The 12258-nt window shown below is 32.5% G+C and overlaps 1 protein-coding gene across 2 annotated transcripts; it reads right to left on the minus strand.

Annotated features, from left to right (window-relative positions):
- Positions 1 to 649: 649 nt before the first annotated feature.
- On the minus strand, positions 650 to 11216 carry LOC114181863 (CSC1-like protein At4g02900). Of its 2 annotated transcripts, none has more exons than XM_028068477.1 (12): positions 11018 to 11216; positions 9468 to 9801; positions 9153 to 9308; positions 8711 to 8846; positions 7611 to 7712; positions 6583 to 6702; positions 6348 to 6428; positions 4041 to 4381; positions 2728 to 2973; positions 2128 to 2452; positions 1748 to 1981; positions 650 to 1139 (listed from the first exon to the last, which is right to left on the minus strand). In XM_028068477.1, exons 2-12 carry the CDS (start codon positions 9776 to 9778, stop codon positions 927 to 929), a joined length of 2265 nt encoding a protein of 754 aa, XP_027924278.1. In that variant the 5' UTR covers positions 9779 to 9801; positions 11018 to 11216; the 3' UTR covers positions 650 to 926. The 2 variants fall into 2 exon arrangements, with proteins under 2 accessions (XP_027924278.1, XP_027924286.1); XM_028068485.1 differs by having other exon boundaries at positions 10996 to 11216.
- Positions 11217 to 12258: the final 1042 nt, after the last annotated feature.

Genomic DNA, 12258 nt, shown 5'->3' on the forward strand with positions numbered 1-12258 from the left:
ATATATTTGAAAAGCAATGGGATTCACCAATATTTTTTATTTATTTCTTTATTTTCATATTATTTTTTTTCAATCAAATTCCTTTAACTTTTACTTTATTTTTCACCTCTTTTCATTCATCATTTCTATTTTCATTCACTTTTTATTTCTCCAACCAAATAAACCATTAAAAATAGGTACTTATTTTTACTGGTAAACTAAACTATTGTTCATCGATTTTATCTGGACTTCACCAAACCTTACCGAACCAATATTCGGAGAGGATTTGATGAATAATGAGATAAGAGAATAAGAGATTGTGTGTTGTGTCAAATAATCCTTCAAGGGACCGCATTACTTCTGATGTTTGCGTTTTTTGAAGAAAGAAAGGACAATTTTATGCTGTCTTCTCTCAACTCTCTCACTCACTCCTCACCGTTGCCTTCCTTTTCAAAAATGACTTTTTCGTTGTAACTATCATCACAAACAAACATCTCTTAATCATTTTTCAGTGCATAATTCATTCTTTCCATTGAAGAGTTTTGTCGTTCTTGGGCTTCTCCATCTACAAGACTGTATAAACACCGTCGAATGAACCAATCACCATGCAATAAATGTATATAAAAAGTGGTGAAAATTTTGAGAAAAAACGTAGTGTAAAATTCTTCTGTAAAGATACTTATTTTCATCCCAGGGGTTTGTTTCTGTTATTGTACATATTGAACACAGTCTTTTCTACATTAATTATACAACAGCGTAGAACGTACTGATATTTACACAACAAATAACATTTTTGGAATGCAATGGATAGCAACAGGATGTTATGCAATTGGTTCTGGGAATCCAGCTTGATGCATCTCAAATTTCAACTAAAAATAGCTGATTCTCATTCACTTAATCACTTCAATCCATAAACTTTTCTTGAAATCTCAAATGGCAATTGTACCTTAGCAACCGCCGGTTTCACTTTCAGATTTGCCAACCCTACGAGTAGGTCTCGTTGTCTTAATTAGTGGATTATCCTCTTCATCATCAACCACTGCTGGTTTTTCAAAATCATTGTCCTGAAAAACTGGGTGTAGGTAAGCATTCTGAAGGTAAACTCTCAGGTTTAAGTTTGGCTCAACGGCCCGTTCAAGTGTATCCTTCACCATTGCTTCCTGCCAAATCTCAAATATGTCAGCTAATACAGACACTTAAAGAACAATCAAGTAAAATGCATTGAACTTTTCTTTAAAATAAATTTTGTTTATATGTCTTTGTATTTGTAAAAATTTAGTGAATAGGAAGATAACTTTAATTTATGAAAAGTGTTTTATTCTTCTATATAGACTTGTGAATAACCATTTTCAAACAAATTGATCAGCAGATATCTCTGCCAAACCACATAGCATAACTTGTTTACTTAAAATATAGGTATATGAGTTTTCATTCTTGTATAATACTCAACTTTTTTATTTTTACTCAATGTAAAACTTAGACTCAAACTTTAATTTCCAACAATTTTCTCCTCACTTGTGAATTCCTTCACAATGACCCTTCCTCAAGTTTTTCACATTTCACAAACTAGAAGTACCTCTTGTACACTGCATTCACATTTCACAAACTTCACATTAGCACAAAAAGTAACATTATTTCATTGTAAATTTACTCAACTTTCATTTTTACTCAATCTGAGACCTAGACTCGTACATGGATTAATCCAACCCTCTGAAACATACAAAATAAAACTCTAACATGTATGCATACTTATAATTGCTTAACCAACCTGTAGTGGAAATTTTACAAATGCAGACTCGAAGAGGCCTTTACAATATCTGTGAAACCAGAATGTCAAGATAGGTTGTGCAATAAGCACTAGCGTCGACGTCTCTGTACCTCTTGTACTTAACAATCCCATCAGAAGAATTTGAGATATAATCAAGCCCATAACTACTCGGCCATGGACGTCTGGCCAAAACGATCCTCCACTCTCGTATTGCTGGTTATACACATTGATAATCTTTGCACAAGAAAAAAAAGTGCTGATTAAGCATTACTATAAACGTGATCATTTTACTCAAACATTTAATGTTAGAAAAGAATTTTGTTTAGATAATGCATAAACTACAACAATAAAATATTGCTGAAAAGTGTGTGCAGACTCACCTGGTGCCGAAAGATCAAGTAGGCAAAACCAAAGAAGATTACAATAAAGGGGAGAAGAAAAGGTGTGACTGGAGCGTAGACTTGCCCCAGCATGAAATATAACTGGATGCGAGGTTCAGACGTGGCAAAATCCAAGCTTCCAGGATCCATTGCCATCTCTCTGTCTTGTTCCGTCTTCACCAAGAATGCGTTTTTCAGGTGGAAAGTAATTAACGGAACTAACCTGAGAACCTCTGCAGCTATTCCAGCCCAACCATCGACCATTATGTATGTGATGAAAAATGTGGCTTTCATGGGGATTGTACTGCCAACTGTTTTTGTGAAACTGCAAATTAATATCCATGTCAGACATTGCAGAGTTCAGTTTTTCTCCTGACATTTTTTTTGTGTTGTTTTCTATTAATTATTATAAATATATTATTTTGATACTTTAAAAATGTTTTCTAATATATTTTAAAATTTTAAAATTAATGTTCACAAATATATATTATAAAGACACAGCACAGAAATAATAAAAAAAAAATCACTAGAAAATCTAAATTTTAGTTGATCTCGATGTCCAAATAAAAGAAATCTAAACTAAAAAAACTCAGAGCGTACTCTGCAGAGGTCTGATTAAGAAACTGCTGAAGTTGCTGAAATGCTGTTCCTGTTATTACACTCCCAAGGAATACGTTGATGAGAATAAACAAGTAATATTTGGAAGCTGACCTCCGATCCAAACTTGAAAGGGAAGTAAAACCTTCAATTTTCGACATCGCCATGAGAATTTTCGGAAGCACCGCGAGAAATATCTTCAATGCTATCCCTGGAAGAAATCCTTGAACGAGAGACTTGATAGATGGCCTGCAACGAGTAACTCAGTGCATGAAGCCACACCCATTACAGAAAGGAATGCCGCTTTTGCAGACAATAAATATTCCATAGTAAGCCACTTAAATATTTTACTAATTCACTCAATAAAAGCTTTCAACATCAACTTAATTGAAGGCACATCTCTTATTAGGAAACCATACTAAAAACCTTTGCGAAGCTGCATTTAATTCTTATCTGAAAAAAAATAGTAAGCACATATTTAATACCTCTAAATGTATAAACAAATGTTTAATTCTATGTACTTTATGTAGTATAAAAAAAATACACTTTGAAAAAGAAATTAATGTTAGTGTTACTTTTAAAATAGTTATCAAATTTATAATACATTGCTTATAACAGAATGGTTTGTAAAAAAACCTTTTTGAGCGCATAGATATGCTTATAAAAAAGTTTACACCAAATTAGTATTCAATTTACTAACCATAATTGATTAATTTAATATTTGAATCGTATAAGAAAAAACATTTTTTTAGTATTTAAAGTAAATACCGAAGTTCCTGACATTTTATTATTTCAAAATTCAAATGATGTTTTTGTAATCTGTAAACTGGACTGATTTATATTCTAAATTTTAGAAAATAATTTGGTGTGTATTTAGAAACTAAGGCTTTAAACATCTTGGAAGAAGATTAATAATTTCTAATCTTGTATTATAAATTAAAATTATAAACTTGAAGGGTTCTCAAAGTCCTTATAATCTCGAATATGTATTTCTAATAGGCTCTTTCTTTAGATGTTATTTTCAAATTATCCTAGTTTTTTTTTTTAAATATATACAAATAAACATTTTTAAACTTTATTTACATATAGATTCATTTATGTTATGATTCACAAGTCATAATTCAAGGAGTCAAGTTAGAATTCAGCTTCCATAAAGGGAGGGTGAAGGAGGATCTAAGTAGTTTACACGGTATCTTACGTTTAAACTTAATTTTGGGAAAAAAAGAAAGAGAAATCAAGTAGGAATTTATTAGCAATTTAGCATTCAAAAATAGCATAATAAAATTAGTAACTGGTATGAGATTGTGAGGACTTACTCTTGGATTACTGGCTTCAAGAAAGGAAAGACCTTAATAATTGACTCAATGTTGGCCAAAGATTGGACAAATGCTATTGGAACCATAAAGCAAAATGTGAGGAAAAATAAAGCGACGGTCATGACCAATCTTCTCATGTTCAGCTCAAAATATGGAATTGCTAGATTTTCCCAAAAGACATCCCGAGGCTCTGGAGCCCATTCTGTGAGCCAAATAGTTGGATCACTGGTTTGCTGAGTTTGAGAGCACACAACAGCTCCCCATCGTGTTTTGAATGAAACAAAGGCTGCAGGCATAATAGCATCCGGATTGTTTACAACGCTTTCTCTTTCTGCCGCTTCCTGTTTTAAATTATCGAACACCAAGAAATCAATAACAATTTTCTTAAAATTTTATTTTTAGCTTATGCATAAACTAATTAATAAAAATATTAATTTCATTGTCTTTTCTGAAAATACTTGTAATAAAATTTTTCCAAAAATGTCTACTGACTAAATTTCCATTTTTTCTTATTCTCTTTTTTCCCCTCCCCTTACAGATACAGGCGCAAGATGAATCTTTGCAATTAAATTTACATCATGCATGGAAACTTCAAGTTCAAGTAGCAGTCATTCCTGAGATTTTAATTTTAAAATAAACTAATTATTGACAAGCCATATGTTAGTGTATGAGTAACTGCAAGGAAAAACTAAAACCATGCATGCCATTTACAACTTATGCACGTACCACTTGAAATTTGCCGACATAAACATGAGGATAATAATCAAAAGCGAGAACAACCAAATTCGCAAGTGAAATAAGAGCAGGAAATGAAATGAAATATCCAAGATGTTTTGAATTCCTTCAATATAACAATGATATATGTGGTGATAAGCTCATTATAGTGATGGTTATGATGGGTTTGTAACTTTTTGGTACAAGATATAAAAGTTAAGGGTCATGTGGTGATAGGCTCATTACCAATGGTTAAGATTGGTTTGAAGTTTTCTAGTACAAGATACTAAAAGTTAAGGGACTATGTAGTAATAGGTTCATTATCATGATGTCAACAGGACAGGTAGGATACGGGTAGTACCTTCCCCCATATTCTACTGGATAAAGATCAGTTCCGTATCCGTTTCCATATATGTGTGGATATAAGTTATATAGGTATCTGCATATTTTTTTTAAATACCCACATATATCCGCAAGTACCCGCAAAAAGAATTAAAATATTTAACAACATATTTTAACCATAAATTCAAATAAAATACAATACATAACCTTTATAAATTTTAAACAAAGTCCAAATAAACTATTTAAATATTGTTGAATGATAATTTACAAGAAAAAGAGAAATTGTATTTTAAAACCAATTGTTTAAAAACAACTCATTCAAAATCACTATGTTAATATTTTAATAATTTTTAATTTTAATTTTTTTAATTTAAATTAGAGTATAGCAGGTATGGGTATCCACAAATACGAATACTATGAAACCTATATTCGCCCGGATAACAAACAGGTATAAAAATTACCCATACACGTTACTTGTGAATATTCATTTACAATAACAGTTTCTTAACCGTTGCGGATTTTATCCATGACTACGGATTTTCTTGAAATCCCTGCCCATTACCCATGGTTATGATTGGTTTGTAGCTTTTTAGTACAAGATATTAAAAGCTAAAGGGCTATCTGGTGATAGATCCATTATCGATGATTATGATTGCTTTGTAGCTTTTTAGTACAAGATACTAAAAGCTAAGAGGGTTATGTGCTGATAAGCCCGTTACTTATGATTGGTTTGTAGCTTTTTAGTATAAGATACTAAAAGCTAAGGGGCTATGTGATGATTGGCTCCTGATGAGTACGATTAGTTTTGGCTTAGGCCAAATACCTAGGAGTGTGATAGGATATTGCCTCATTAGTTAAATAAGTCATGTTAAGAGTCTAGTAAAAGGTGAGGAAGACAAAAGGGCAACATTATGAAAAGAGAGTTAAATGACTTTAAAGAGGATTTAAAGGAGAAAGAACGTTGGGAAAAGGAGAAGACAAAGAGGTCTGAGTAAAGAATATAAAGGGAGAACTACAAAAGGGAAAAGGGACGAACAATAGTGTTTTGGCCAATAGATCTACTTTGATGTTGGCTAGAATGATATCCAATTTCTAAAAGCACAGTAGCTCATCATCTTCAAATTATTATAGAAGTCGAAAGAGTTGGCAAGATGACCTGATAAAAAAATCTGTGAAAAAAAACTATAATTGTAAAAAGGGATAAGAAGGGTGACGTTGACGTATACATTGTGTAATTTGATCAGTACTCACTTCTTTGCTCAGTGTATCAATTGATTCAGTATAATGATCAATAGCATCGACTTTAGTCCCCAAGAGACCCATGAAACCTGTCTATAGATAAGAAATCAAATCGTGAAAGAAGAGGTTATTAGTGGATGCCACTTTAATTATGGCTATTCTCTTGAAAAAGAAAATGCAAAAAGGAGGTCTCTTCTGCTGAAATTAGAAAAAGTAATTTAATAGAAAATCGTGAAAAGAAAGCTACCCGAGTAGTTGGCCTCCTGGAAGGATTTCTTTCGTATTTGTTTTGGTAATAAATAAACCAGTTCTGTAATGCCTTCTTCTGTGCAACTATTGCAGCAAGCTTGTTCGCATTATAAACAACCTATCAATAATTCATAATAAAATATATTTTTGTTACACGAGAGAAAATCGCATAAATAATACAAATTTAAGATTCATAATAGAAGATCCTGAATAAGTTGAAGTAAATCTCAGTAAATTACAAATCATAATTCCTAAGAGGAAGGTCGATGTATTAAAATGTTGGGCTTGACCCAAATCCTTAGCTGTAAGTTATATATCAAGATAAGTGAGATATACAGTTCGTATCATGATACAGACTTTTTGTTTGTCTATCAAATATATTATTGTAAGTTATCGTGAGAGTGCAAGTGTTTAAGTGCAATCCTGTACTTTGTATAACAAGGATGTGAGTTGAGTAACACATAAGTAAAAAAAACCTATAAATGTAATGCTTTTTAGTTTTGAATTGAGTGTAGTATTAAATTCATCTGATTAGACTCGTAGCTCATTGAAGAAAATCTCTCCATGTTTCTCTTTTGATTTCTCAACAATTGTAAAATATGTATACTAGTATGGATTGGTAGGTTAAGATTGTGAGAACAAGAGAGAATATATTGTGAGTAATGTTGGAGGAAGGTTGCAACCTCGTCCGTAGAAGTTGCATAGACATAAGGTTTATACCTTTGTCTATATAATTAAAATAGCAATGTGCATGAGGATTTGCAACTTATAAAAAGTTGTAATTACTATATGGACATGTTGAATCACTTTAAAGTTTAAGCTTGATGTGTTTGCGGTATATTTTGTATTACTACGTGTTTATGTTGCGTTTTTGCATATATACATCTATTTTTCCCATGTTCGGGTCACCCTTTCTGTGAGGGTTTATGTAAGCACACAAAGAGGAAGTGGTAATTCCCAAACAAAAACAACTAAAAAAAATTACATTTTTGACAAATTATTTCTATTTGCAATTAAGTAACATACCTGATGCATTAGATAGTGATTTGGATGGTTGACGCAAAAAAAATGTTCGATGTGCTCAGTGACTGATTCATCGGGATCTGGAGGAACATTCCTCACCAAGACCTGTAAAAAAATGAGTGGTTATTACAAAACAATATTCAGCTTCCTAAAGGACAGCTGGAAATCGGCTGCAATTATTAGCTCAATCCTTCCAATAATGGGAAACAAAAACAAAAACAAAACATGCATATATATATATATATATATATAAAAGATAAATGAACGCCGCAACTTAAAATTCTTTCGGAAAGTGACCCAAGAATAAGCATATGGTACTCAACATAGAATACAACAGACAAACATCTGAAAAGGATAGGTTGCTAGGAAGTCTCCTAAAAATACTAAATGCGGATACTAACTTTCAGATCATCAATGTCCAGTTAAATTACAAGCTGGAAGACTATGCTTTGCATTAAATATTCAACATAGAAGATAACGAGCCAGCATCTGATAAGATAGTTTGCTAGCAAGTCTGCTAAAATTAGTAAAATACGGATACTAACATTCTGATCATTAATGTCCTATAAAACAAATACAAGTTAAAAGACTACTATCATGTTTAATTGTAGAATGCATGGCATGAAAATAGGGGAGTATAAATCCCCATGCATGCACAGGGTCGTCGGTATACGCCGGCACGTGAGCACACTCAGTCATTGAAATAGAATATTAGCACTAGATTCCGAGTTTTTTTAATAATTTTACAGGGATGCAAAGAGAAACTGATATTTTAACAAAATTCCTTCCTTTAAATTACTAGAAAAAATATTAAGTCAAATGTCGGATCCGCTGATCCAGGAGCATTTGAGCGAGAACATAACATGTCAAAGAAATACAATGGTAACTCGGCCACAAAATAACACAGAATTAAATGATGTTCAGATAAGATCAACTTCCGTAAATATGAGTAGCCACTCTCATCGTATCGGCAAGAAAATGGATTTTTAGGAGCTAGAACACCGTAAATGCAGAAATTTGGGTACCAATTTCCCATGGTGTTTCTTTGTTATGAAGGGAAGTAAAGCAGCAAAGGAAGATTAATGAAAATGAAACCAACTTACAGAAAATTGGTCCGGACGACGACTTTCAGCTGCCAAAAATCGCAATCTCATTGCTGCGACATTCTTGTACTCCTTATATAGACTATAGCATGTCCAACATGAGAAGACATATGACATTGCAATATGCGCCCAAAACCTGGAAGAAAACGTAGTGAAATCTCGAAACATCAAGTGCAAAGCAAGCAGATTGCGTAACGTGAGATTCAAGACGCGAAATTAGAGTCTGAAACCATTATAATAAACGAAGAGGAAGAGGAAGACGAAGTTAAGTCATTAATAGTGAAACTTTTAGAGGTATTCTGATTTTCTTAATAAAAAGGCAAAGATCAAAATTGCAATCACGTTGCCAACACAATCAATAACTTCTTCCATTTGTTAAGAATCCACATTATGCTAGCAAGAGAAAGAAACTCAGAGCTGGGACAACAGTCATAAATCTCACCTATCTGATCCAAATGGGATGTTTGATATTGAAATCTTGTCAATATCGCTATATGTCAAATTCTTAGCTCCCTGTTCTTCTAATGTGTTCCCTGTCAAGTTAACAGGAACCAAAACGGCAAAAGCAAGCAGGGTAATTGGGGCAAATATTTTTAACCTGTACACGAGTACTCCAATCAGATAAAAGAATATATCACAAAAGAAAAAGGATCAAACATTTAAATACAAGACAGTGTATCAGATATTGCTATCTCTCTGAAACTCAGTCCATGTTTACGTATGTAAATTCCAATGAGATACTTGGTGCACAACTCACCCAAGAAGATATATCCGAATAAACACTGCTGAGTCAAGGCCTGCATGATCAATGAGTTCAGGTTCTGGCATATGCAACGCTGCAGGCATCCAGTTCAGAAACCTGATGTAGGTCCGAAAGTCCAAGTTAACAAATTTCTTTACCGCTGTGGAACCTGTTGGGCTGCCTCTTATCCCCTTCAGATACCATTTTGGGAAGTAGACCCGGTCATTAAAGGGCTGAAGTCGCAATACTGCAAAGGCTACTAGGAATGCCAATGCAGACAACAGATTGATGGCTGCCGAAAGACTAATATCCGCAATACTCGCCATTATCTTCTTTCTCAAGGTTTTTCCTGTATCATATACAAACATCCCAAATTGGCTTTCCATTTTCCATATATGAAGTCATACTATATCTTGTGTATTTATCCACATTTAAATCAATAACTTCATAATCTATTACAAATATTATATCAATCTCAACCACATAATGGTCATTAACTGCATTTTATCCTGCATTCTAAAAAACCCAAATATGAGCAAGGAGTTGTTAGTTTCTATTTTCTACCACAATGATTCACAAGTTACTAAGCATGTCGTATTTATGTATTCAAGCATTCAATTGATATGTGATGAACAAGAGAAATCATAAAAGAACCACTAACTGCTTTTTTTTCCAGCACTTATTAGAGAAGTCAAAATTCAAATTATAATATAAACCAGTAACATCATAATTTATTACAAAGTGCATGCATTATTTAATCACAGACCATGACTGGCAGCATTCAATTCAACACTTTAGAGGAACCAAATTTGAACTAAAAGTAGTTCTTCTCTCCCTGATTTCCATTTTTTACACCACAATTGCCAACAAGTTACACGTAACAAGTCACAGACACTTTATAGTTATGAATTCAAAAGGTTATCTGAGCAAAATTCAGATTAAAGGAGAAAAAAATAAAACCTATTATATCTACATTTTTCTCAGTTTCTCACTATCTCTCTAAGTTTCATCAAGTAGAGTTAAGCTATCCGTTAATCTTTATTTAAATCACTAATTTCATAATTTATCATACCGGTGCAAGCATTTTATCACATCCGCACCATTACTAATGACATTCTATCTTTCACTTTAATTATAAATCAATAACTTCATAGTTTATTATACAAATTCAGGCATTTCACAGAAATGTAGACGTTATCACAGTGTTTAATCCTTCACTAGGAATCATTTAAAAACTATTATTCTCTAACTAGCTTCCACTTTCCGCGGCACAACGATCAACAAGTTACACGCATCAATCTTAAGTCGAGTCGTAGCTATGTATTCAGGCATTCAACTGTCCACCGTGAACCAGCGAAAAATTCAGATAAAAGAACCAAAGAAACAAAGATAACCATCAATTTCATTAGCTTATATTATTGCCTAAGCTAGCATGCATGCACGCAAGAGCAACGATTAGCGCCATTGCAATTTCCAGAACGTTCAAAACAAGCAATTGTCTAAACCTAACACAAGAACATTGAGAATTGGAACGGAAATTTACTGGACAATTTCACAATGAAAACCTCTATCCGGCGAAGAATCCTGAATGTGAATGCATGTTTGGTTGATTGGTAAATAAAAGCGGTGGCGACGCGGTGGTTTCCTGATTTTTAAAACGAGAGAGAGAGAGAGAGAGAGCAGAATTTGTCTTGTTGGCGGTGTCCAAACAGCGGAGAGAAAAATGCGAAGTGAATTTTGGTTTGCAGAGAATGAATTACGCTCTTTGCGCGCAGAGAAAGAAAGGGATTGTGTTGGCGCCAAAAGGTTCGGAGGCATGTCAAATAGTCACCGTCCTTTTTTACCGTTTTCTTTATCATCTGGACTCACCGCTTACTACTGCCGCTACTTACCATCCACGTAGAAAAAATAGAAAAAAATAACATTTAAGATTAGTTTATTTATTTATTTTAATTATTTAAAAGTATTATCCATGCCTTTCTAATTCTAGACTTCTAAAATATCTTACGAGTCCATAATTGAAATTAGTGATCGTTAAGGAATTAATATGCAATTTTTAAACTTATAAATTTTAATTGTCTAAGAATTATCACGCGTACTTTCTCGAAAGTTTAAATTTGAAAATATTATGAAAGTGGTTTCTTTATCAATTTTGAAAAAAAAAAAAAAGGAGAAGCTTAGATATAATACGAAACTATTGGATGATAAGATAAGAATTTTCGTTAAATTTTTGGAGAAATGAGCATTTAGTTTTTAAACTCTATCAAATAAATCCCTTAAACTTTACCTGTTTTTTAAATAGATAAAGTTATCACTTCCTATCGTTGATCTTTAAATTTTGCTATCTTTACAGAGAAATATCCTAAAATTTAACTTTTTACTTTTTGATACTTAAACTTGTTGTCACATAAATATCTTAATTTCAATTTTATTTCAATCAATTCTTAAAATTTACATTTTGTGTATAGCCTCTCGATAAATTTGGGTTAAACTCAGGAAAACTCCACAACTTTATTCTAAATATTTTTGCGAACATAAAAAATAAATCACCTTTTAGTTTATACTTGTGTTTATATTATATTTTCATATGTCAAAATTTAACTAACAAAATAATAAGAAATATTAAGTAGAAGTGTAGACTAACCTATGTTCTCACTTTAATTATAATTGTAGCTGACACAAAAATTTTAAGTAGAAGGGATAAAAAATTAATTTTATGTACAAGTTGTATTAAATTAATTTGTTTCACTTATTTTCTTTAGCATTTTAATGTGATAAGCACGTTCTTTGAATGTAACTACAACAT

This window comes from Vigna unguiculata, chromosome 1 (genome assembly GCF_004118075.2).
Source record: "Vigna unguiculata cultivar IT97K-499-35 chromosome 1, ASM411807v1, whole genome shotgun sequence".
Classification (NCBI taxonomy): Eukaryota; Viridiplantae; Streptophyta; class Magnoliopsida; order Fabales; family Fabaceae; genus Vigna; species Vigna unguiculata.

What these genes read in the sequence shown, in the direction of transcription:
- LOC114181863 (XM_028068477.1), bottom strand. Translation starts at nt 9,778, where the DNA reads ATGGCGAGTATTGCGGATATTAGTCTTTCGGCAGCCATCAATCTGTTG. An exon ending in ATTCGGATATATCTTCTTGG is followed by an intron (nt 9,309 to 9,467) that starts GTGAGTTGTGCA and finishes ACTCGTGTACAG; the next exon opens with GTTAAAAATATTTGCCCCAA. An exon ending in TTGAAGCCAGTAATCCAAGA is followed by an intron (nt 2,974 to 4,040) that starts GTAAGTCCTCAC and finishes TACTCGTTGCAG; the next exon opens with GCCATCTATCAAGTCTCTCG.